Genomic DNA, 27,644 nt, shown 5'->3' on the forward strand with positions numbered 1-27,644 from the left:
TTGACAACTCTGAATTCTCAGTCTTTGGATTAACTGAAGCAGTAAAAAAGCATGGAGGATTTACACAGAACACTTCAAACTATTCTGTCTGCAATATTAATGTGTTAAGAAATGAAAATGGTGTTTTGGCGAGGAGAGCGATTTGTGCAATGAGACATTTGAATATAAAATCCATCTTAAATGGGAACTGTGCTTCTGCATTTTGAATCCAGAGCCTGCGGAGAAGCCTCTTTGAGAAGAAACTGTAATAAAGATTATAATGAACACAGTCCCACGTGGAGAGGCTTTGATTTAACAATTTATTATTAAGGACGGAAGAGAGGGCGGGTTGTGTTTCTGCACTTCGTAAAATCCTGAATGGGTTTATGTTGGTTGATCCTTCCACATCCGTTATTATTGATACATGAATTCTGTTTGAAGGGCCGATGATGCACATTTGATAACGACTGACGGCGTTCAACAGGGAGCCTGTTCAGCCGGTTCTGCTGTTCACGTTGTTCACATGCGAGGTCGAGGCTACCTGTGAGTCAGAGGTCAAACATACTTAACTACGACTTTTTTTCAAACTTTATTCGACATGCTTTACAATGAAGTTTAAAGTCACTGTATAGCATGTGGAAAAAAGTTTGAAAAAAGTAATTGTTTTTTTTCCGAAAAACTATTCTATGACTTTTTTTCTGACTTTTTTCCACATGCTATACGATTACTTTTTTCAGATTTTTTTCCAACATACTAATCTATGACACTTTAAAACTTTTTTCAACATGCTTTGCGTTGACTTTTTTATGACTTTTTCCGACATTCTATAAGGTAATTTTTTTCCGACTTTTTTCGACTTGCTAAACTGACCTTTTTCATTACTTTATTCAACATGCCATACTATGACTTTTTTCACTTTACTGACATGCTGTACCGTGACTTTATTCCACTTTTTTTTCTGACATACATCTCTGACTTTTTCAAACTTTTTCCGACATTCTAAACTATGACTTTTTCCGAATTTTTTTCAACATTCTATACTATGACTTTTAAAAAAAAAAAATCGACATTCTATACGATGACTTTTTTTCAAACTTTTTTCCGACATTCTATACTGACTTTTTTTTCCGACTTGTTCGACATTCTATACTATGACTTTTTTAAAAACTTTTTCCGACATTCTAAACTATGACTTTTTTCAATTTTTTTTCAACATTCTAAACTATGACTTTTTTCAAATTTTTTTCGACATTCAATACGATTACTTTTTTTCAACTTTTTTCCGACGTTCTATACTATGACTTTTTTCAAACTTTTTTCGACATTCAATACTATGACTTTTTTAAAACTTTTTTCGACATTCTATACGATTACTTTTTTTCAACTTTTTTCCGACATTCTATACTATGACTTTTTTTTAAAACTTTTTTCCAACATTCTATACTGACTTTTTTTACCGACTTTTTTCGACATTCTATACTACGACTTTTTTCAAACTTTTTCCGACATTCTATACTATGACTTTTTTCCGACATGCTATACTGACTTTTTTTTCAAACTTTATCTGACATTCTATACTGACTTTTTTTTGCAAACTTTTTCCGACATTCTATACTGACTTTTTTTCAAACTTTTTCCGACATTCTATACTGACTTTTTTTCAAACTTTTTCCGACGTTCTATACTATGATTTTTTTCAAACTTTTTTTGACATTCTATACTGACTTTTTTCAAACTTTTTCCGACATTCTATACTGACTTTTTTTTTCAAACTTTTTTCCGACATTCTATACTATGACTTTTTTCAAACTTTTTCCGACTTTTTTTCAAACTATTTCCGACGTTATATACTATGACTTTTTTCAAACTTTTTCCGACATTCTATACTGACTTTTTTTCAAACTTTTTTCCGACATTCTATACTATGACTTTTTTTCAAACATTTTCCGACATTCTATACTATGACTTTTTTAAAACTTTTTTCGACATTCAATATGATGACTTTTTTTAAAACTTTTTTCCGACATTCTATACTGACTTTTTTTTCTGACTTTTTTCAACATTCTATACTATGGCTTTAAAAAAAAAAATTTACATTCTATACGATGACTTTTTTTTCTGACTTTTTTCAACATTCTATACTATGGCTTTAAAAAAAAAATTTACATTCTATACGATGACTTTTTTTCAACTTTTTTCCGACATTCTATACTATGAATTTTTTTTAAAACTTTTTTCCGACATTCTATACTACGACTTTTTTCAAACTTTTTTTGACATTCTATACTGACTTTTTTTTCAAACTTTTTTACTATGACTTTTTTCAAACTTTTTCCGACTTTTTTTTCAAACTTTTTCCGACATTCTATACTATGACTTTTTTCAAACTTTTTCCGACATTCTATACTATGACTTTTTTTCAAACATTTTCCAACATTCTATACTATGACTTTTTTTCAAACTTTTTTCAACTATGACTAAAAAAAAAAAAAATTGACATTCTATACGATGACCTCATAAAAATGTAATCAAGGTCGTAAAAGTATGGTATTGCATGACATTGTCATAAAAAGTCACATAAAATTCATAGTATATCATAAAAAGTAATAGTTTAGTTTGCCAATATATTATAAAAATGCCATATTATACTAAATCAATGAAAAAGACATCAAAACAGCAATAGTTTATTAGTGTCATAAAATACTTTTTTGTGATGGTTACATTTTCAGTCAAAAGTATATCTGAGTTACACATACATGTATTTGCTAATTATTATTCCTTTACATGTTTTGTATCTTGACCCCAGGTGCACCAGGCGCAGCTGGCGTTGGCAAAGATGGCAGAGATGGAAAACGGGGTGAGACAGGAAGTCCTGGTGTGCCCGGACCAGCTGGTCCAAGAGGACTTTCAGGGCCACAAGGGCTTTGTGATCCATCAACCTGTATAAGCAGACTTCCACCTTTCTATATGGTCGGTGGAAAGAAATCTGCCAGCTACAAAAACCCATGAGACAACAGAGCTCAGTGAAACAATCCAGATTTCACCCTGCAGTGACCACGTTTCAATGCTTCTCCGATGTCCGGGCGTCATGATCTTTGGGAGTCTTCAAATGTCTCCATCTGAACCACGGATCTATGAGACACAAAGAGAAACAGAGACAAGGCACAATTGTAGAATACTGTATAGATGTTTAACTTCAAAGATAGCTGCTACTGATGCCAAAGAAACTTCTTCCAGACAGGCATGCATGCCCATGAGTTGTCCCATACTAACCAAACTGCTGACATTCAGGAAAACAAATGAGCAGGTTGCAAAGTAGCATAAAAGTACATCTCTCTGATCGCCTCTTATGCATGTACTTTTTCATTCCTTGAATAAGCTCTGTTGCTTCTTCTGTTTTAGCTACATGTAAGGCCTAAAGCATACAAGCTTCCATTTTGGTCCAGAGCACCTGTAAGAAGCAAAGCCTCAAAACATACTTCCATTTCACCAAATTCTGTTCCTAACTACAAAAATCTAAATTTCACTACAAGTGCACAATCTGGTTCTTTGTTTTAATTTTGGATGGTACATTTGTCTGATTTTGTCATATTAATTTGTTCTTTTTCAAACAATGTAATAAAGTGATATGTTTTGGAAGTGTTGCACATTACTTTACTAAGCTTTTCGATTTAAAACAGTACAAAATATTTCTTGGAGCAGCTACAGCTTGTAGTAGAATGTAAAATTCAATTCAATTCATTAAAATGATTCATTTTGATGATTCAAAAAGTGAAAGGTTAGTGTGTCGAAAAAAGTCACAAAAAAAGTCATAGTATAGTGTGCCAAAAAAGTCACGAAAAAAAGTCATTGTATAGTGTCGAAAAAAGTCATAGTATAGTGTCGAAAAAAGTCATGAAAAAAAGTCCTAGTAAAGTGTCGAAAAAAGTCACGAAAAAAAGTCATTGTATAGTGTGTCGGAAAAAGTCACGAAAAAAGTCATAGTATAGTGTCGTAAAAAGTCACGAAAAAAAGTTGGATAGTGTGTTGAAAAAAGTCACGAAAAAAGTGATCGTATAGTATGTCAAAAAAAATCCAGAAAAAAAGTAATGGGATAGTGTGTCGAAAAAAGTCGCGACAAAAGTCACGGAAAAAGTCACGAAAAAAAGTAAAAAAATATAGTGCGTCGAAAAAAGTCACGAAAAAAAGTCAGTATAGTGTGTCGAAAAAAGTCGCGAAAAAAAGTCATAGGTTAGTGTGTCGAAAAAAGTCGTGAAAAAAAGTCATAGCATAGTGTGTCAAAAAAAGTTACAAAAAAGTCATAGTATAGTGCGTCGAAAAAAGTCAGGAAAAAAAGTCAGTATAGTACGGAGCCCTGGAGGTGACATGAAGGGGGGGAAAAAAACGAAGGTAAAAAAAAAAAAAAACTGAGAAGCGGTATGTACTGGGGACAAACGCGAGATCTCGAGAAAGAAACACGAGATCTCGCGATATAAACTCGAAATCTCGAGTCAAAAAGTCATAGTATAGTGTCAAAAAAAGTCATGAAAAAAAGTCATAGTATAGTGTCGAAAAAAGTCACGAAAAAAAGTAATTGTATAGTATGTCAAAAGAAGTCACAAAAAAGTCATAGGATAGTGTGTCGAAAAAAGTCAAGAAAAAAAAGTAATTGTATACAGTGTTTCCCCTAGAATTTTTTTCAGGCCCGGTGGTACCCACCGAAAAAACCCTAAACAGACGAGACGCGTTGGATGGTGTATTGGTTAAATCAGGTGGCACAGCAAGCAGTCTGCAATTCTGCAATTATTATATTTGCATTCAACATTTTTGTTCAACCAGAGTGTATTCAAGGTTTTCAAGGATTCAAGGAGAGAGTGACTTATTAAGGTGCCGGTTGATGGAAATGATCCAAAATTAGGGGCTGGAAAAATATGGCTGGAAAATTAGGAGCATCACATTAATAGCTACAGATACTGTAAAACACTAAAACGACATATGAGTGCATATATTGTCTTATTTTATCAAGTAAAATATAAGTTATAGGTTTACTCAACAGCCTAATAGTTCATAGAAATTCAGGTAGAAATAGGTTAACTCAGAGTTCCACAGCTTATCAAAAAACAAAGCTCATTTTATTAACATAGGCTACCTAAGGGCACGATCAGTAGCGTGCCTCGGCACGATTGCCCCAGGGGGGTCGCCCGCGGCTTGCATTCACACTGCTCCAGCCCAAACGGGCTTTGGCCCGTTAGCCGGTTGTACATACGTCATTACGTCCTAATACTACACACGCATGGGTGGATGTTGTTTTTAAGGAGCGCCGTCTCTGCATATATTTCTCGACAACACTCGACCTGCATCAGCGAATGTGTGCACGAGCGGATCTGTGCGAGCAGGCAGCGCGAGGAAAGCGGATTTTGGACGGAGAAACACAGCGGCATTTTTCTTATAAATGCATGTCCTGTTCCGCTCACACAAAATACAGTGTAAATTTTCCGTGTTTTCAAAGTAGAAAGCGACATCGTGGTGGTTTAACGAGGCAGAGCGGCATCAGAACAACATCAAGCGCGTAAAGTACACGAAGAAGAACGTAGCGGGAGCGCGCGGCGAGGATTGTTGCGGCCGCGCGTCTTGCGGAGCAAGTCTACTGTCTACTGTGCAGTGGCGGCGCCAGGGAGGGGCTTGGTTGGGCTATAGCCCCATCAAGAATTGTGTCAGCCCTACCGTTAGCCCTACCATAAAACCACCAAGAAAAAAACAACAACAAAATAACCAAGAAAAGTGCGGAGTTCAACAGCACCACCACGTCACGTCGTAACGGCATTCAGGCAGCTGCGATGACAACTGTCACTGATCTGGGTTCATTAACAGACTGTACTGTCCGTACGTCAACGTCACTCATGTGAGCCCGCTTTTAGTGTATGCTCGACACAGAGACAGCAGGCTACTAGTTTGTAAGCTACCTGGCTCTAGCAGTTCGCGTTAGCGGCTTATAGTCACTCACGTTAAGTTAACGTTAGTAAGCTGGTCAAAATTGATCATGGATACATTTGTTTTTAAACGTCGTCGGACGGAACAACAGATGGCGGTGGCGGGCGTGTTGGATAAAACTACGGACGCACCGTTGACACCTGCAGGGGAAGATGACCACTCGGGTCCCGGCTGTTAACGGAACTATTCACGTTTCGCTGTCTCTGTCTCTCTCTCTCACTGTGTGCGTGATTATAGCTGTGGGAGGGTGTTGTCAGCGCCGCCGCCAGGATTCAATTTCAATGTACGCACAGAAACGGCAAATACAACAACAAATGGAAAAATACTTTTTTAAGACAAAATCTAATGTTTTCAGTATCAGTGAAATCAGTAGTGTATATCATGGTGATAGGCCCCGGTGCAAATAGGTTTTTGTGCCCTCCATCCCCGACCTAAACACAAGCGCACGCTTGTGAGCACTCCACGCACGCACACACACGCTTGGACACGCACGCACAGTACGGTATGATAACTCTGCCGGCCCGGGGAGAGAGACATGCATCGGCTCGGCCCACAGTGCTCAGCAGCAGAGAGGTGACGAGACTAGAGCCGAGCTGTATTGTGTAGTGGAGAGGGGCCAACACACGCTATGCGTAATTGCGCACACACGTTCGATCGTCCTCTCAAATGCGGCTGCGTCCGGCCCGGTTCAGCAGCATCAATTTTTTTTTTCCACCTTCAAAAAAAGTCCTCCCAGTGCGTACTGGATTCCGGCTGGCAGCGCCACTGGGTGTTGTTATATATTCACATTGAAATTCTGACATTGATTTGAGCCCCACCGTCGTATGAGTTAGCCCCACCGTAGTTGAACCAGAAAAAATACTCTGGCGCCGCCACTGCCTTTGATACATGTCACATCCCCCTCTCTCTCCCATGTTTCCTCTCTATCCACCACTAAATACAAAGGTGTCTATGCAAGAAAATAATCTTTAAAAAAAAGCCTTGATCATATTGTTAAAAAAAAGTCATACTATAGCATGTCGAAAATTCACGAAAAAGTCAGTCAGAATATATTCATTAAAAAAATATAAAAAATTGTTAAAGAGTCATAAAAATCGCTCATCTAGCTTGACGCGCCTAGTCTCAGTGTAGTGAGTCCAAAACAGCCATAAAAAGCCATGATCAACTTTTTCAGGGAAAAAAAAAGTCATACTATAGCATGTCGAAAAAAAAGTGAAAAATCGACAAAATTCATAAAATGTTGTAAAAATGATGTAAACGTCCTAACATATGCTTCTATATCGCGTGTCAATCAAAATCTGAGTGTAGTGAGTGCAAAATAGTCATAAAAAGGCTTATTCATGGCAGGCAGGTGGTTGAGTGGTTAGAGTGCATGCCATTTACCCATGTCTGCATATATGCAGCAGCCTCAGGTTCGAATCCCGGCTGGAGATCCTTTGATGCATGTCACATCCCCCTCTCTCTCCCATGTTTCCTCTCTATCCACCGCTAAATACAAAGGTGTCTATGCAAGAAAATAATCTTTAAAAAAAAAGGCCTTGATCATATTGTTAAAAAAAGGTCATGCTATAGCATGTCGAAAATTCACGAAAAAGTCAGTCAGGATATATTCATAAAAAAATATTGAAAATTTTTAAAAAGGCATAAAAATCGCTCATATCGCTTGACGCGCCTAGTCTCAGTGTAGTGAGTCCAAAACAGCCATAAAAAGCCATGATCAATTTTTTCAGGAAAAAAAAAAGTCATACTATAGCATGTCGAAAAAAAAGTGAAAAATCAACAAAATTCATAAAATGTTGTAAAAATGATGTAAAAGTCCTAACATATGCTTCTATATCGCGTGTCAATCAAAATCTGAGTGTAGTGAGTCCAAAACAGTCATAAAAAGGCTTATTCATGGCAGGCAGGCAGGCAGTGGTTAGAGTGCATGCCATTTACCCATGACTTTTTTCAACTTTTTTCCGACATTCTATACTATTACTTTTTTTTCAAACTTTTTTCCGACATTCTATACTGACTTTTTTCGACATTCTATACTACGACTTTTTAAAAACTTTTTCCGACATTCTAAACTATGACTTTTTTCAAAATTGTTTTGACATTCTATACGATGCCTTTTTTAAAAAAAAATTCCGACATTCTATACTATGACTTTTTTCCGACATTCTATACTGACTTTTTTTCAAACTTTTTCCGACGTTCTATACTATGACTTTTTTCAAACTTTTTCCGACATTCTATACTATGACTTTTTTTCAAACTTTTTTCGACATTCAATATGATGACTTTTTACAAAATGTTTTCTTTTTTCCCCAACATATTATACTGACTTTTTACTATACTATGAATTTTTTTTATATTTTAAATATTTTTTCATGACATTTTACATTACATACCATACTATGACATACTATGACTTTTTTCGTGGGATTTTTCATGACATACTATAACAAAATATGTTTGAATGACATTTTCCATGTCATACTATACACATTAAATATGAGCACAGCCCAAGTGGAGGATTTGCAAAATCAGTACCAGACATTTTACCACACAAGGAACTGCATCCTGTGTGAAAGGACTGTTTCTGAATTATGTTTTCTGTTTGGTGCAGTTTTTTTTTTTTTTTTAAACGTGTTATATAAGCTTTATCTACAATACAAGACAGTCGGTGGGAAAAAAATTCTTTCATAAAACATCTTTTCAAATCCACTTTTCCCCCCTCTCCCGGCTGGCACATCTATTATCTATGTACCGTCTCCTCTCTGAACCAGCGGGTGAGCTTGATGTGAAAGCCCCGCCGCTTATTATTTAGATGCCACACACCCAAAGACGGACCACCGCCGCTCGGCTTACTCTCCTTTCTCCGACAACTGATGTCTGCCAGAGCTGCGCGGCCGAGGGAGGCGAGGCGTCCACAAACAAAACATGACTCACGAGTCTCTCCGTGTCCTCTTTATTGGGTGTCAATGTCAGTGTTTAAACAACAACGAGTCATCGAGAGGGACAATTGGCAAGAATGTAACATGGCATGAAAAAAAACCAGAACATACTGGGAATGATATATTTTGGTAGAAAAACAAACAAGGTGTTTACAGATAAGATGATGCACAACGTGGCAGTTTCTATGGGATCAATGTGAAAACAAGGAACATCTTCTATGTGGAATGAAAGAGTTAATAAGGAGAAACTCTGAGGTCTTCTTAATCCTGCATAATAAACAGCAGGCATACATACCATCACACAGGGATTTCATAAAAAAGCAGCCATGAATGCGTTGAAAAGCAAGGACAGAAATATTCATAGACAAACTCTCTGGAACAAAAAAAGGAAAGTTTATAAAAAGAGGACAGAATCAGGTCTGGGACACAGTTCACTGAAGGGCTGACAGTCGGTTTGGCATTTCACTCCCGTCCACGGAGGATTACACAGAACGGAAATAACACAGAAATAAAACCCTCACTGTGTGTTACGTGGCTGCTTCTCTTTCTGAACAGGAAATTAATTTCTTGTGACAAAATGGTCAAAAGCCCAAAGCAGCGCGGCACACTGATGTGGAGTCGTGGTCGGCGGCGGCTGGATGTCAGGGGATGTTATGAGATTTTTGGGAATATAAATAATAAACCGGCGACGTGATGGGAAGTGATGATACCATTCGTCTGTAAAAAAAAAAAAAAAGTGAGGAAAAAAACGATCATTTGGCTGTAAATTCTATTGGCGTTCATAAATACTGCACTCGACAAAATCCTCTCTGAGATCATCTGCATATACATCATGTCATGACAGATAGATGCGATGGGCATATCTGGAAAAAATGCTGCGTGTAATAACGTATGCATACGAGTGTCGAGCCTCTGACTGATCTCAGATCTCAGCAGGAACTCTGAGTTCTGTTATTTTCTTTTTCATAAACCATAAATGCATTCTCGCCCCACGTTGTGTGAATGATTCTGTATGCAATTGTGCTTTTTTTCCCCTTAAATTCACTTTGTGTTCAGACGAGATGCAACTTCTTTTGGTATATCTGTGGAATAAAATGATCAAAATAAGAAAGCAGCCTGAACACTGGACAAGACGATTCTGAGCACATTTGCTCTTCAAGGCCATTAATTAGATTTTTAAAGAAAAGCCAATACAAGCATCTTCAAGCCTTTGGGATTTTCTTTTTTTTCTCCTGATTGCCTCTAGTTTCTTACACTTCTACTCCGGTTTTATCCCACGAGTTCGATCCCGCGTCCAACGAGTGGTAGATTGACCAGCATGTCTCCACTGTGTTGGAAAAACAACAAAAAAATAACAAAATGCCATTTTGTACATTCAGTAATATCACGATTAATTTCTTTTTTTGATTGATTCAAGACATTTATATTGCTGGAAATGCAGCGTGTGTGTGTTTTAAGGCAGAGGGTCCATGCAACAATCATCGGCTGGTCCGCGTGCCCTTGAGCCCGGGCCTCGTGCATACATCTGTGTGTTCATTATGTGCATGACATTCTCCACATATTCTTTTCAGTCCGCATTCAGAGACACAACCGTCGAGAAGTCAGAAGGATAAATAAAAAAGGTTGTTTGTAACAAGTGTCCTTCAGGTATCTGCAGCACCAACCCCCCCCCCAGTGTGTACGTCCATGCCGGATTTATGGGTGTCTTCATGTATACGAAGGGGGGGAGGGGGAGCAGCCTGCATCTTCTCAAGGTTCTGGTCCTCGTGGGTGTCCTCGGAGTCCCATAAAAGAGCTTTCAGAGGGCTTTGGCACTGGTGGTGTGGCAGACGGTGTGGGAGACCGGCTTCTGTGGGTAGCGGCTGTAGTAGTACACCTGGAACAGGATGGTGAAGTCCACCAGGACCTGCAGCAGACCACATGTCCAGAACTGCACCGGCGCCTGGGTGAGCAGGAAGTAGCCCGTTTTAAAGGTGTCGCCGCTGGTCCACATCAGCACCATCTTGATACTGGGAGGAGAGAGAGAAGGGCTGGTGATCACTCAACTCATCATCATCATCATCATCATCATTATTATTATTATTTCCACAATAACGGTTGGAAAACTTCATTCGCAGGACATTATTTTGCACTAATGCTATTTGTACCACCAGTCTCATTAGTTTGTCCCGTTTTTAATATAATATACTATATATATTCTTAATTATTTGTTTAAATATGTAATATTTGTTTATTGTTTGCACCATTGTCATTTCGATCCTCAGTATGTCCTCACAATAAAGCTGATTTTGACTTTGAGATCTTTTTTAATTATTTTATTAACTTCAAACAGTTTTTTTTTTCTAACTAAAGTCATTCTGAAACTATAATTAACGTTAATAATTAACCATTTAATCGCCAAACGACAGTAAGTATCTTTTAAAGAACGATGCCATCAGTTTAAAGAAATATTAATGATTAGCAAAAAAAGGAAGAACAGTGCTGGTCCACCTTAAACATAAAAAAATCTATAAAGAGAAAAATTGTTCATAAAACTTGCAGATAAAATTCTGGCAATGAAGAAGTATGTCGGTTTCTGATAATTAAATATTAGTACATCATTTATTCAGGATTTCCATACATCAGTAGACCTATTTTAACTTTACTGTGCCTTAAATCCATCTCCAGCTGGTTTTGATTTATTTTTGCTCCGTCTGAATTTAATTTGGTGAAGAAGGACGTTAACAACAGGAAAAAGAAATGCAATAACAGTTCAACGGAATAACCAATTAGCTGCAATAACAACCATGGGAAATTAAAATGATGAATCTTCTCGTCAGCTCTACGTCCTGTGGCACGTTGCTAAACGCCGAGCTGCTGCAGAGACGAGTAACGGAAGCAGAAGTCATTTTTTGGGGGGAGAAAACAACTTTTTTTTTCATGATGCGTCGGCAACGCTGGAAAAGTGCTGAGCAAGCAGAGTGTGAACAACACACCGGACCTTTCAGCTTCCTGCAGCAACAACAACAGCATGGCGAGGCGTTCAGGCACTGGAGCGCGTCGGCTCGGCCGTCAGCAGGATCTCAACACGCTTCACAGCTTTCAGGAGACTTTTATTGGATTTTAATTAACCATGAAATGATTATCCAACGCATATAGGTAAATACTCAGCCATCCTCCTGCAGGTAGAAGTACCTTCACAGAGCTGTGTGTCCTGCAGCAGGAGGAACATGAGAATCTCTGTGTAAGCCTCTTAACAGATGTGAAGGAGGGATCAACCCCCCAAACCGGCTTCCAGCCTCGCCGGGGCACCAAGCTTTGCAGCCAGATCTCCTCTTGCATTATTCACGTCTCCGGCTTCACCTTCAAACCCTTTGTTTTTTCATTTGTAAAGCCTATTTGTGCGAACCTTGCTGTTTTCCTCCTATTCTCTTCCCTGCAGCATCCCTGAACGTCTCGTCTAGCATAGTCTCTTTTTTTTTTCCCCATGAGCCCACTCCTTCTTCTCACATCCATTCATCTTCCCACCAGCTCCTTCGCCTCTATACCGGTTCCCCCCCCCAACACACACACACTTCTTTCTCAGTGAGGAGCTTGTTAGCTCTGCAGGCAGCGACCCCCCCCCCCCCCCCCCCCCTGCTGCTGTCTGTGTTGTGATGATGTGTATCTGCAGGTAATAATGGAAGAGGCAGGGACAGTGCAAACATGTCTGGCTACTTCTTCTTCCTCGTCTTCGTCTTCTTCTCAGAGACGAAGGCGGGGAGAGGATGTACTGGAAGCACACCGTTTCTACGGCGACCCTTTCTCATTGCTTTGAATAGACGGAGATGCATTGAAGGTTAAATGCACAGAGTTCTTTATTTTCTCGGCCACTTTAAGCCAACATGAATGCCTTTGGAAAATAACAGCAAGTGGTACTTAGTAAGAGTACTTTCCTACACATGCAAACCAAATATGATGGTTTATTTCACCACCATTAAACCCTTGTTGGTGCAATTATTCACCAAATCTCAGACTTTTCCCCCTTTTTTCTTTATTTACATTTTTTTCCCTTGTCATTGCTGTTTGTTAATGCCTTGATTTGAATTAAAAAAATGAATTAATGAGGGAACAAAATATATTAATCTTAACTGCCAATCCAGTTTTAGATATTTCTATAGAAGAAATAGGTTTTTTGGAGGGTGTTTAGTATCTTATACAGCTCAGAAGGAGTGAGGAAAATCAGATTATGCTAATGTGAGTGGCTTAATATTTTTTAGTCCTTCATCTTTTAGAATTAAAGTAAATTAGGCATACTGGGTGTGCATATTTAATAACTAATGACCAAGTAATAATGCATGAACATGCACTGAGTTATGCTCTATTCTGTAAACCTAGTTATGAATCAATACCTGTGTTATGTTTGCTGATCTAAACGCTTCAAACTCACATCTGAAACACGGACTTCAAATCTAATAAATAAAGAGTTCATATTCCATTCGCCGTCGTCGTCTCAGTAAACAGACCTTATGTCGTCTTACATTTCTTATCGTCCCTCTGCAGCTTTAATGCATCTCTAGTGACTCTGAGGATTCAGCTGTTGTCCCGCCGGCTGCACCGCGACTTTAACACAGCAGGAAGCAGACGGAGGTAAAGGAGACGCCATGTACTTCACCAAATACTTCACCAAATACTTCAAACCCACGCATTCATTCCATATTAAACCCTTCAACACTCGGTGCTTATCTAACTCACATTGTTGACACTTGAACTGAACTGAACTTAACTTAACTTTTTCCCACAAACGACGAATCCTATGCTTTAGTCCTGCGTGTCACGTATAATGTGATTATACTTTTAAGTTGAATAATTTCACACAGTACTGGTACGACGGTGTATTAGGACCACTGAAGAAAAGAAAACCCACACTGTAAAAAGGCACCAGCTCAAGAAGTTATCCTGGCTTGTTTCTATCATTTAAATCAACTTAACTTAATGAGGTATTTTTAACTTAATTTAATGAGTTCTTGGTATTCCAATTTAAGAGTTTAAGCCAGTTCAATGAAATGGAAATTTCAACAATATGAGTTTTACAATGGTAACTGGATCTCTCATGAACGGGCCTTGACCCTTGGTGTGGTAGTAATATTAATGCGCTGTAAAAAATAGTGCTTACACCCTGATTGGATTTTGATAGAAAAATACAAATACATTGTTTGTGTATTTGGTTAAAACGGACAAATGTCTCATTACATCTTGACTTTTTATTCGATATTACTTTTGGGGTAGAAGCACATGAGATGTTCCGGCCGAGGACCAGAAACAGAATGATTCATCTCCGTGGTGATGAAGAGGAGGCGGCGCTCCGACTGATGCCGGCAGATGGAGGGAGGAAGCGTTTGGACAGAGGATGCAGAGCTGGAGCTTCACCATGAACTCTACCACGGCATCAGTCAGAATACATGGCTGTGTGTGTGTGTGTGTGTGTGGACAGCAGCCTGCAGGCTATATAGGGCTCTGGCAGCCTTATCTAGCACACTGGGCTGCAGCTGTAGACCACAAGTCCTTGTAAGGCGGTCTGCATGTCCCGTCTCCCCGTTTTAGATGTTTGTCTGCGAGTGTTGTGTTTGTTTTACGGCCGGCTGGTCGGCATCAACACGGATACTTCACACTCCCGTCACCTCCAGAATCAACGAGTTCACAACTATAACACAATCATAGGACTAGAAAAAGGATGATATCAGAGGCAGCACTCAACAGCCCCCAGCATGCATTGCAGCTCTTCCGACCGCAGGACAATTAACAATTAACCGTTCATTTTTTTCTCTCTGTTTATTAACATTATTATTATTACTACGACTATTATTATTATTATAATTATCATCACTAATATTTTTATCATGTTTTTAGGATTTAATTGTTATTTTCACCACTTTTTCCCCTCTTGTTTATTATTATGTTCATAGTTATTATTAGTATTATCACAATTATAGTCTCACTTGTCTCGTCTCTCACAACGTGGGTCTTGTTAAGTCTCACCTCCTTCTGCATCACTTCAAATAAAAAATAAGATAGGATGGGATGGATGGAACAAATAAGAATGATGGCGAGGGGACATATAAGCTCACTTATAAGAGGTTAAAAAATTGGAAATGATATAATAAAATATATTTTTTTCTGATTAGCTGGGACTAGAAACGTTGTTATTGATCCGGTCGTTAGGCGGATTACTTGAGTTCCCTTTGCACTGCAATGCCAAACACACAACACTGTCTGTTTGTCTTCGTCTCTGCAAGAATACATGGTTCCCTTCTTCATTCTCACACATTAATGAATGAATGAATGAATGAATGAATGAATGAATGAATGAATGAATGAATTCCTGCTGTTTAACATCCGTCACCACAAACACAAACCAGATCAGAACCTCGGCTGAGTCCGGGGGTCCCATCTCCTCCAAACATGCTCTAAAAATGTGCACTTTGAAAACACACACACACACACACACACACACTCACACACTCACACACTCACACACACACACACACACACACACACACACACACACACACACACACACACAGCCTTGAACGTACTGCTGAGGTAAAGTAACCTAGCAACAGACTGCCAGGCTCAACAGGTTGTTCACGGAGGACACAAACAATAAACAGAGCTGCTAAATGACGGCCGGCTCTGAATGTGCTGCAGGGATACGATTATACAGCTTTCACACTGGCCTGCTTATTACAGCATTTTAACATTTTAATTTGGCTCCATATTACAAGTTTGAATTTGCAAAAATAATATATTTCTATATTTCTTTATATTAATGGCCTCAACATCTCGGATAGCACATAAAACACAACTATTTGCTGAAATCCAGTGATTTACTATATATTATTTTTTCTACTACTACATTTTTTCTTGCCATCCAATGTGTTTCCATTCTGTTATTACCGCTCTACGTCGTGGTTTTCATCGGTCAGGCTGACCGCCTCCTAACACTCCATCGATCCAACGTGGACAAGCCGGCCTTCATCTCGCCGTTCACTTAGAATAACAACGTCCTGCTTCATTATCCCACCTGGTCCAACAAACAGGAAGTCACACAGACACGCTGACCGCTGATTGGCCGTCGCCTTCATACATCATCATAAACCCATGTGGGGGAAATTAGACTCAAGTAAGAGCTGCAACGCTCACCAAGAAATGACGGATTATATGATTGTTTTGTATTATTCATCTAGTTTTATACTTCGATGTTACTGTTTGGCATTCTGTGGACGTTTATTTACTGTGCGTATGACAATAAACCCTTTGAATCCTTGAATCCTGAGCTGAAAATCACATATCTGCTGTGATAAAATCTTGTGTTTGGAGAGTTTGCTTTCACACCAGCCCAAACAAACCCCACTAACCAGCTAAACAGACTCACTTTAACCAATCCGAACCCATTAGACGTGATGAAGCACCCTAAGAGATATTCCACATTCACATTTTAGGGCTGTACTTAAATTTAATTTTCTTTTACGTGGGATTTTACTGGACTTACTGGAGATGATCATAAAAAAACAACAAGCTTTCCTGTCTCCTGCTTTGTGTGAAAACAACTTATTTCACTGTCCTATTAAAGAGCAGCAACAGAGAAACCAAACGCTGAGCCGAAGCGCTTGTAAAGTGTTTGAGAGGTAATGACAAAATAACAAAAGAAATCTGGTATTTCTGCATTGGGTTTTTTTGTTGCGTTTATCCCCCGGAGGGAACTGCTGGGTTTGACAGCAGGAAATTGTTTCCAAAATATCAATAGCAATTATGATTATGTTTTGTTTTATTTGAGAAGAAAAGTGCTTTTTTCTACAGGCTTCGCCAACTTATACCTCTACAGACGCTGAAACAGACCAGAATGCATTGCAACCACAAAAAAAGGTATAAGGTATATTTCTAGATACCCTGATAGAGGTTGCCACCATTGTTTGGGAGTTTGTTGAAAGGCATTCTGGGAAACAAATGACTGATAACGTCATGGAAATCTGGAAAAAACCTCCTAATAAATGATTAAATCTAGCGGTCTAAGAGGAACCGAGGGCGACTTCCTGCTGTGACAGCGTCGGCTGGACGGGAAGAACAAAAATAAAAATCTAAACTAAATAAGGCATGGGACACGAGAGGGGATGTAAAGCCCAGCGTGGGAGGGCTGTCACGGCTGGTTTAGTGGACAGGCGGCTCTGCTGGAGCTCCGTTATCTGTCTGCTGCAGAAAGTCAACCACCGGGGGGGGGGGGGGCACAACGCTCCGAGGCAGGACATGCACCGCCAGAAAGCTTTTTATCAGGCCAGACATTATCGGTTTCATCTTCTCAAGTCAATTTGTTTCTTTTACATCTTCAACATCTTTATGATATCTGACCTGGCTTCTCTGTACTGTAAATCCATAGCTTTTCATTTTAAAGTGCACTTAAAGACACAGTACGTATGCTGGTCTCCCGGGCTCGGCTGAACCTCAGAAGGCCGGCAGAACGCTTTTAATTACAGCCCGAAGACTTGATGCAAATCAACATTAATGAGCCCAAATGATACACGAGCAGCAGAGACGGCGGACGCCTCATTAGCATATCGGTTCCCCGGAGGAACTTCAGAGGGTCAATTGTCACGTCAGCAGAGATAAATAGCTGTCAGGAGGAGCTTCTCGCCCAACAGGTGTCAGAAATACTTATAATAATACTTAATAAGCAGATGTCAGAGTTAATAATCATCGTATGAAGAGACGTTATCATCACATCGAGCTGTTGCTTTGATTTCCATCCGACTGTTAGATTAGACTTAAACTCCCCCAAATAGTCGAGGGACAAGAAGTGAGAGGCGTTCAAAGTGTGTTTACCACGTAGGATCTCTGAGCTCTCTGAGATGAGAGTTGACAGTCGTGAACGAAACGTGGTGAAATATTTATTAATATTGCAGGAGGTCTTCAACGTTCGAGCAGCATCCAATCAGAATACGACATTACATCGTCTTTGATACACTTATGGCGGGTTAACGGTCTCCCTTCAGCCCGCTGGGATCCTACCTCATGCCCTCGGTGGACTTGTTCTGGTAGTTGCAGTAGAGCTGCGGCGTTCCCAGCATGGCCTCGGTGAAGACGGCCAGGAAGCCCAGCGTCTCCACGAACAGCGCCGAGTCCAGGAAGAGGTAGGTGACGTAGGCCGCCATCAGCGTGAACGTCAGCACGCACTGCATGTAGTCCAGGAAGCGACTCCACAACCAGAAGTAGTTCCAGTCGAAGTCTGAGGGCGGAGCAACACGGGGAAATCAGTGCACGGAAATGAATATTTTTATACCAGCAACTCAAAGGGAGGACGGTCCAGAAAGGAAAACGTCTAGCAAAAAGAGGCATGCAACAGAAATGTGCCAGGTTGAAATGAAATGTTCAAAGGTTCATTCCAACTGGACTTTTGGGGAGAAACAAACTCAAATTCTTGCTAGCGGCACCGAGGATGCGACGTTCATTACATCCAACAATGATGAAATATATAGTAAATATCATAGACTGTGTACTAAATGAGATCATGATTAAGAAGAAGACTTAGAACTACAGATTGAGACTCTAAACTCGTGTTTACGATGTTTAATGAGATAATAAATCAAGTCGGGTCATAGGACTTCTATACAATAAGACTTCTTTTTTTGCAACCAGAGTTGCCCCCTGCTGGCCATTAGAAAGAATGCCCGTTTAAGGCACTTCATGCATCTCAGTTTAGCTCATACATTTAAAATCTAAAGCTTAGAGTTAGAATGATATGTGTCTTTAGGCAACAACCAATTATGTGTTTTTGGCAGCATCATGGGAAATGTAGTCAGATTGCCTCCGCAGGTTAAATGCGTTTTCCTATGATTGTTCAGCGCTATGCAGGGCTCCATATCAATGCTTGGCCGTGGCAAGTAAACTGTGTGTTCTGGCAAGTAGAATTAGATATTTATAGGACCGATATATACAGATCAGTGTTATGCTTTCAAGTTTCAAGTGATAACTAAGAAAATGCATTTTTTTCTTATTGAGAAAATGAAATGTAAGTACAATTAATTTATAATTCTACAAATCTGGAAAACCATTTTTTCTGCTTCCACACCCCTCGTTTGCGGGAAATGATTGGATAAAGATTCTTAGTGCAACAACGCCGACTTCCTGCAATAAGCAACAATACAAGTGACCTCCGCGGTTCATCACAACTACTACTTTCACTGCAATCTTTAAAAGCCATTCAGCACATCGTTATAGTACACCAGCTGTGAAATGTTCCTTCACTGCTTTATGGTAAATCGATTTCAAGAAGCCTCAAACGCAACAGAGCAGATTAGTTTAATCACATTTAAATGAGATCCTATTTATCTAATAGGCACATCTAAGCACTCTAGGGAGGCCGACTGTATAGGCCTTGGGAGAGCTGCCTATACAGTAGATGAAAAAATAAACACGGAAAAGAAATATCAATGCATTGTTCGGAATAACTTCATCACCAACAAAGCACGCAGAAATGAATAAAACTGCTATTTTTCAATCAGAGGTGAAAGAATAGTGTTAATGACATTCACCTGATTTAATTAAATATTGTTTCATTATAAAAATGAATGCTGACTGATTCTGACATTTAGACGGCATTTCTTTCTTTCTTCAGGTTAATAGATCCCATAAATGTAACCGAATCAATCTGGGATTCATATCAGGACCACAGCCTTTTGTCTGTCCCCACCACACACACCCGGATTCACCACGCAAACCCCTCGACTACGTGGGACGGCAACACAACACCGACTAAAAAAACACAAGCGAGCGGCTCTTAAGAAGCTCCGACGGGGCATGTGTTTGTGTTCAGGGTGTAATCATAAGGAGAATATCCGTTTATGCGTATAGCGATGCGTTTCCTCTGTAGGTGTTGCAGCTGCAGATGCTCGCTGTGTGCCGAGGAAAGGACCTGCTGGCAGCGGAGGACTGGGGGATCTGGGCCAACTAGCACCATGCTGGCTGCAGCCTGATAACAGCAACGCATGGAGAGGAGGCAATCAGGGGCAATACACCAGCGCTCAACACCAAACATGTGGTACACTTAATGTACGGCTGCTGAAAGGACCGGCCTGGAGAACAGAGAAACGTATGTAGTAGAGTTGTTGGCAGGTGCTTTGGTAAACCGCTGGCTAGAAAATGTTCCTCCGAAGCAGACTTTTGGAGTCGAGACCGAGGCAATTAGTACATGTCATGCATGAAATGAGCTTTTAAAACCCCCGAAAGAGAGCTAAAAGAAGAGCGAGCACAGCGTTGGGTTGTGTCTTGCTAGTGTAAATAAGCCAAGTTGGCCAACCTAGTTGCTCAACCAGATCACCGCCTTTGCCAACCAGTCAATTTACAACATCCATGTCAACGCTTCATAATTTGTTTGTTATTGTGAAACAAATAGCCCAAAACTGGAGGCAACCTCCAGGTCGGAAAAGTGAAGCCGATGCAGAAGTGCCACGACTTCTCTGGTTGGAAAAAGAAGTCCGATGGTATAAAAAGTCTGAAACTGACCCTACTTCTCATTTATCACCTCAAACGTTGTAAACACTGTAAGAGAGATTTCGTCAATTTACGGTCAGATTTAGAGTCAAATAGATGATAAAGCAGGGTACGCTTTAGGGGCGGGGCTACTGTCTGACAACATTACCCCCTTTTCAGTTCATTACAGTTAACTGTTAACATTTGGGTCACCTACAAATGTCTCAGTTCATGTAATCTCAATGATTGTGGACACAATTATAAAATAAAAAGATAAAGATATTCGTTGCCATCTTGCAACTTAATTCAGAGATTCTGCAATGAACAAAAACATTTTTCTTACCAGCAAAAAAAAAATGAATTAATTAAAAAGGGCACCATTGTGATTCTAACAGGCTTTTAAATTATTTGTGCGGTCCTCGTCTGCCGGCTCATGTTTTATGGATGACGCCGTCATCGTCTCTTAATCTTGAACGTGCAGATCTGGCCTCCGATTCTGAGAGAAAGAAACAATATCTTGTAGGTAGATAAGTGCTATTACACCCTCGCTCTCCCTCTCGCTGGACCCCGGGGGGCTTCTCCTCCTCCTCTGAAATCCTTAAAGCCCCCCCCCCCCCCCCCCATGGGTCTTGAAGTCCCACAGAGTCCTGGTACAAGTGTAGGCAGACGTGGGTCAGGGTAATGGCTTCCTGTCACTCAGAAAGCACCCGCGAGAGCAGCAGGAACATTATTATAAAAGACAGTTATAACCTCACATTTCAACCAGCTTCGTTTCTCATGGTGACTGATGGGCTTTCACAGCCCAGCCTCGGCTCAACGCTCGGGCTCTTCTATAGAAAGGCTAACAGTCAGGGGCTGCACCGGTCCTGAGGGAGGGGATAACAGCACCTACAGGCTATAGTGATTAGCTCTAAGCCCCGCCTCCAAATGAGCAACGAACCGAGACCAATTATGTCACTTGTTCATCACATTAAATGAGATGTTATTGTCCTCTAAACAACCAACATGATGTTTGGAGACAGCTTTTTACAGAAGGACCACAAATGAAAGGAAAACTAATTCCACTAACAGATCCACAGAAATATAATCACCAACTATTTTCATCATCTGTTCATCATCAAAAGTCATTTTTCATAAAGAAATGTCAGAAAATGCTGTTTTCAGTCCCTCAGATATGGAGATCTTCTTTTCTCTGTTCTATCATAGATGTCATCACATACAACACACATTTCAAGACCTTTATTCTACATCCAAGACCTTCTCAAACCTTGATAAAACACCACACTAACATTCAAGTGTTTTCAAGGATTCCCAGCATCCATACCAACCCTGAAAAAGGTGGATTTTTTTCTCCCACTCTTATCAAACAGATTTTCCTCCCCAGCCTACGTAGACGTGCCGACTGGATTTCCACTGTTTGCAGCTGAATTATGAAATATCAAACCCCGGCTCGGAGCGAATGAGGGTGTTGACAGAGAGCTGCAGCCTCCAACACAAACAGGAAAAGCCGACCCGGAGTCTGAAAACGCAGACGTCCCCTGAACCCCCCCAAATTCATTCAGATGCTGCTGCCAGAGAAAATCCAATCAGGGTCTCCTCTGTCAGCTCCAAGTAAAGTTTGACTCAAACACTTCCTCCGTCAGAACCTCCAAACCCTTTCACCTCCACCTGAGTGACCAGCGGCGTCTCTGATGCCGACACGGCCAAAGGATGGGATCTTTTCATCCTCTGAAAGGTTTCCAGCCGGCAGCGGTGCATCCTAATCACACTGAGCTGCTGTTACACCAGGATGTCTCCCGGCCCGGAAAATAAGAACTACACAGCGTGCGACACGCAGATGTGGCCAGTTGTTTCTTTTTAAAAATCACCATCAGCGTCACGCTGTTATCTCAACGACCAAATTACACGCTGGGAAGCACAGAATGAAGAGGAGTTGGAATAAAGCCTTATATTTGGGGCATAAAGGAGCACCTGACGTGGTAATGGTGATGTGAGGACAGATGTGTGCTTTGATGAAGGATCAGAGAACATATGAGAGGTTGGGAATGTGCCCCGCTGACTAAACAACACAACGGTGAGGCACTGCAGAAGACCCACGAGTTCAGCAACATCTCAGTGCTTAAAGGAAATATACGAGTCCACGTCCTGGAACAAGACCTGGACCACAGAGAGTCCAGAATCTACTCACATTCTACTGTTTCCTGTGTGTGCTTTTCTTCAGAGAAGTGGTAGTAAATCATGTCTGCTGCTTCACAACATACAAATATGGTCTCCTGCTGCCACCTAGTGGCCACAGCAGGAACAACAGCCTGCATATATCTTTTAGAAGAAAACAATACCCTTATTTTTTTTATATACGAACAGGAAATAATACATTTGCATCATCAGATATCGATCAAACTGCCACGAAGTGTAATGTTTGATTATTGTCTGCAGGTGGGAGTTGCCTACGTTTCCTTTACGTGCTGCAGTGCATGAAGTCATCTTTCTATGGAGTGTTTTTTTTAGTCATCCGAGTCATGTGATGTCTAGAATTCATAAATCACGAGGCGTTAAGCTTGGTATGTCGTCTTGTAGATGTTTTCTTTGAGTAGAACTGACAAAGCCTCTTATAACGAGTGGCCTTCCAAACACAGCAGGGACTCTACGGCATCAAACTCACGAGCCGGACCTAAAAGTCTGTTGTTACTTTAGATTTTTCCTCCTCTCAACAAATCCCCTCCCTGCTGGGCCACTTAGCTTTATTTGATTTTTACTGAAGGTTCAAATAGATAATAAAAATGGGCCCCAAATATATAGTTTGTCCTCAAAATCCATTAGTTGATTTAACTCACTGATCTGTATATAATAATCACACATTAAATCTCGTGTTTACCAGAGATATGATCAGAAAGCGGTTTTGGAAATGCCATTAAATAAGAAACGAAGAAATCGTGTAACCCGTGGCAACAGCTAGGCTCACCGATGTCTCTGTTGTTTTTGGACAACAATGGATCTCTATGGCACAGAGGAATAATATATATTATGTATATATGTATATCAGGCTTTGGATAAACATGGATTATCTCCAGCCTCGTCCTTAAAACAGAGCCGGCACACTTTAGGATAAAACTCTCAGAAATCTTAAAAATAGTTCAAAATTATACTGAAACTCTTTCAACGTGATCACACTGACGTTAAAAACACACTTAAACACACACACACACACACACACAATGACCAATATCAACGTGTGTGTTATTGTGCTGAAACCGAGTGTAGTTCAAGGAACAATGTTATTTTTTTTTAAAGCTGGTTAGAACACATCATTAATTTGCATAAATCAGCCATTTTAAAAAAGAGAATTTAGGTTCACATTTAAGAGGAGGATCAAAATAAGCATGCACCAATAACAGGCCATTAAACACACACACTTGGTTTTTAGAGAGCTGATGATGAACAATCATTTCAAACAAAAGCATGAACTTAAAAGGAGTTCAGAATATTTGATTTTTCTTTTCTGAACCGTCGTTTCATATAAACGTCAGATTTCACGCGCATGCAAAACTCACATTCAGGTGTTTGAGATGAAGGACAATCCTTCATTCTGTTGTTTTTGTTGCCGAGGTCGTGAAAGGTCACATGCATTAGAGGCATGCAGCTGGACCGACTACATGCGGGTGGAAATGAGCTCAGACACGTGTTAAAGGTGTTAGTCATCGGCTAGTGTTGGTTGGGGGGTCATCATCATCATCTTCATCATCATGCACACACACACACACACACACATGGAGATGGGGTGGTGATGAACTACGACTGATGTTTCATGGCAGACACAGATCTGTTACGTACCCAGAAAGAGCCTCTTAAGGATTCTGACCTCCTCGTCCTTACTGTCTGTCGCTACAGGACCAAACGATGCAAAACAAGGAAGGAATAAAGAGCCAGAGGTGAGCTGTGGACCCATAACATCCCCTTATATGACCGATGACTTATATCGCTGAGTATTACAGAGATGTACATGAAGACACGGATTTCTACCAAAAATAACGGTTTGGATTCTTTCAGATTTTATTTTTCGTGTTCTTCTTAATTGTTTGAAGTGAAAGTAATGTCAGTTAATCAAAACCACATCAAACAGTCCTGATGAAGCAGATTAGTGTCATTTTTGTGAGTTATTTATATTCTATTTATATATTATTATTTTCCCCATGAATTAATTTTTATTTTAGGTTATTATTATTATTATGCTGTTTTCACCTTCCATATATTAGCATTCTGTTTCTGTTTCGTCTTCTACACTCCAACTGGTCTGTAAACACTATATTGTTTTGTTTTTTAAATAAAAATACAAATTGGATCAGAACTAAAAGAAGAATGAATTGCTGTTGAAGGTCATCCAGAGAAAAAGGTACGATTTGCCAAGTTTTTCGGCGATAGTAATAGTTAAATAGTTAGTATCAGGCAACCTCTCACTCACTTCCTGTTCCTGATTAAAGCTCCTCCGCATATAAACATGTCTTTTTTATATTTATTTTAATTTTGAGCGTGTATTTTATCAGCTGACACCAATCCACAGAAATTAAAGCACTCATTATTCGACGGTCTTCCCCTCCCCCGACACGAAGCAAAGACCGAAGCATCTAATCAGAGCAGAACGACGCGTGTCACATGACTCAGGAGGTGACAGAGGCCGGCTCCGTCTCCCTTTGTGTGCAAAAGGATGTAGATAATAAAACTAGATAAGACACGTCAACATGTAGGCCACTGAATAAATGACTTCATACGAGTGTTAACAAAGACATGCGGTCGCTTTGACTTCTCTTTTCTGTTTGCATAAACTTCTGAGTTTCACTGATTTGATCACAAATGGCAGTAAGCCTCGACTAACTGGTGACCTTTGGGGTATTTCTCTACTAGAGTGTTAATAAAGGAGTAAAAATGTGCCCTTTTAAACCTTTATTGTCTCTACATAACTTGTTAAAAATGAAATCAAAAATACAATGTTATCATATTAGGCATCTGTCATATTTTTGACTATGAATGATAAAAACAAATTAAATTAAGTTGATGCTTCCAAGCTGCAGTTGAAAACATTTAACAGTTAATTTACACGTATTGAGATGCAGCTTTTAGTTTTAATTGAAAGGCTGGTTATTTAGAACTAGTTTGGAATCACCTCTTATCAAACATCCCACAGTTCGATTGGCAAAGTTCACTCGTAGTCTGCAACAAGTGTTGAAGCCGGTTTAACGGGATTATTCAGGAGAATAAACATTCGGAGGAGCGGCCGTGTGGTCTCCTATAGCCGAGGGCACCACAACAAAGCTCACACACTCCCATTCACAATCATTCACACACTTTGAGATATGGTTACACTCTCACACACTACCTCGTCTCTATCACACACTCATTCACTCTCACACACTGACACCACCGAGGTGTTATCTGTACTGTAAAGAGGCCCTGCAGAGGGGCTTCCTGACCTATGAAGGAGCGTCTCTTCGTGTTGAGTTCAGTGGCCGTGCGGACGTTGGTGCACAGGTTCAGCATGATCAGCATGGTGGCGATCATGATGATGCTCTGCCACAGCAGCAGCGTCTCGAAGTAGCGGCCAAATCTGGTTGGACAAACACAGAACAGGGGGTTCCCACCACATTTATTTAACAGGACATGTGCAGTGAGGATGTGACATCAAAGCAGACACCTCCATGTGCAAATCTGAGTTAAAAGACGTGCTATAACATGTCTATGAAATCATCCCTCGTGTGCTTTTTATCTCTCTGTTATACACCCACAGTGCCACATTATCTGAGATAGCACAGCAGCTCAGTAGTTTGGTACCTGCAGTTTCACTCATTAAATAAAATACCTTCTTATTAATTATAATTAGAAACCATAATTGAATGCATCCAATCCATCAGGAGCTGGTTTTCAGTTAACGTTTATTTGTGACAATTCAACTAAAGCTCTTAAAACCCACGCCGAATTTCAGAAAATATGCCGTGGATGCTTGAAGCATCGTTTTCCATGAGGTGTTCGCTGTACTTTGGCTCATAGGCAACAAACGAATCTTAAATTGAGAGCTTTTTGAATGGAGGTTTGGTTCCGAGTCATTGGTTTTACCTGAAGAGTATCCGCAGGATGTTCGCCACCAGGAGGACCAGACACACGTACGCGGAGAAGCCCTCCGCGTTCTGAGTCCGGCGGATGTCCCTGTACTGGGGCACGTAGGGGACCAGCCCGCCGAAGACCATGGCACCGGCGGCGACCCACGACACCAGGCTGTGGAAGACGGACACGATCTGGTCGAACACCTCATCGTCCATTGTTCACAACACACACACACAGCGACTGGCGAGACGTGGCGATGTGATGTCAGCCGGCTGTCAGCTGGTGTTTGTCCTCCTTTTGTTTCCTTGTAGTGAGACGACCAAGAAGAAGCTACTGCCACGCCATCAGACGAGCCGGACGAGGGGGGCAACGTCACAGCGACATCCGAGGAGTCCCAAGCTAACGTCGCGGTAGCATCCGAGAAAAAGTAGTCCAAAGCCAACGTTATAGTAACATCTGCGAACAGTTAGCCCCAAGCTAACGTAGCAGTAAGATCCAGACAGTGAGACCATCAATATGCTAGCTACTGTACCGACAGAACTACACTCTTCAGTTGATGCTAGCTTTCGTTGTTTGAAACTCAAGAAGAAGAAACTGCCACGGTTCCCGTAATTTGATTAAAAGAAGAATAAAAAAAGTCCTTGAAATCGGCAGGAATCCTGAATCTAATTGTATTTTGGTACAAAAGTCTCTTCATCAGTATTGTTTCGTTTCCTGACTGAATGTGTTCTAATCTTCTTTTTTTCTCGCGTGATCTTTGGCAGTTGACAAACTAGCCCCCGGTGCGCATTACTGCCACCTACAGGACTGGCGGAGCGTAGGCTAGCAGGAAAATAAACACAACAAATATTTTTGTAATATTATATATATAATTATTATATCTTATTTAATTATTATTTTATTTGTTTATTTATTTTAGATTGTTATTGTATTTTTTTTTATTTCTATTTTATATATATATATATACATATATATATATATATATACATATAAATATGTATATATTTTATATATATTTTTGAATTCTACATTATTCCTGTTGCTCTTAAGTAATTATTAGACTCTATAATTTCCTTAATGTCTCTCCTATCAGATTATAAAATGTAATACTATGGTTTCCATCGATTAATCCTGATTAATTCCCCGCATCATATCTCATCATGTCAATCAGTTACTTAT

The 27,644-nt window shown here is 40.1% G+C and overlaps 1 protein-coding gene across 2 annotated transcripts; it reads right to left on the minus strand.

Moving 5' to 3' along the window:
• Nucleotides 1-10,285: 10,285 nt before the first annotated feature.
• Nucleotides 10,286-27,189, minus strand: slc66a2 (solute carrier family 66 member 2). 2 transcript variants are annotated; one of them, XM_084032085.1, is made up of 5 exons: nucleotides 26,478-27,189; nucleotides 25,838-25,971; nucleotides 24,204-24,254; nucleotides 17,913-18,129; nucleotides 10,286-10,900 (listed from the first exon to the last, which is right to left on the minus strand). In XM_084032085.1, exons 1-5 carry the CDS (start codon nucleotides 26,678-26,680, stop codon nucleotides 10,690-10,692), a joined length of 816 nt encoding a protein of 271 aa, XP_083888211.1. In that variant the 5' UTR covers nucleotides 26,681-27,189; the 3' UTR covers nucleotides 10,286-10,689. The 2 variants fall into 2 exon arrangements, with proteins under 2 accessions (XP_083888211.1, XP_083888212.1); XM_084032086.1 differs by lacking the exon at nucleotides 24,204-24,254 and having other exon boundaries at nucleotides 26,478-27,187.
• Nucleotides 27,190-27,644: the final 455 nt, after the last annotated feature.

This window comes from Eutrigla gurnardus, assembly GCF_963514095.1.
Source record: "Eutrigla gurnardus genome assembly, chromosome: 17".
Classification (NCBI taxonomy): Eukaryota; Metazoa; Chordata; class Actinopteri; order Perciformes; family Triglidae; genus Eutrigla; species Eutrigla gurnardus.

Bases quoted from the DNA above. Each gene is read 5' to 3' on its own strand.
- slc66a2 (XM_084032085.1), bottom strand. From the start codon at position 26,680: ATGGACGATGAGGTGTTCGACCAGATCGTGTCCGTCTTCCACAGCCTG. The intron at 18,130-24,203 runs GTACGTAACAGA...CTCCGCCCTCAG, and splicing joins CCTTAAGAGGCTCTTTCTGG to ACTTCGACTGGAACTACTTC. The intron at 10,901-17,912 runs GTAGGATCCCAG...CTCTCCTCCCAG, and splicing joins AAGTCCACCGAGGGCATGAG to TATCAAGATGGTGCTGATGT.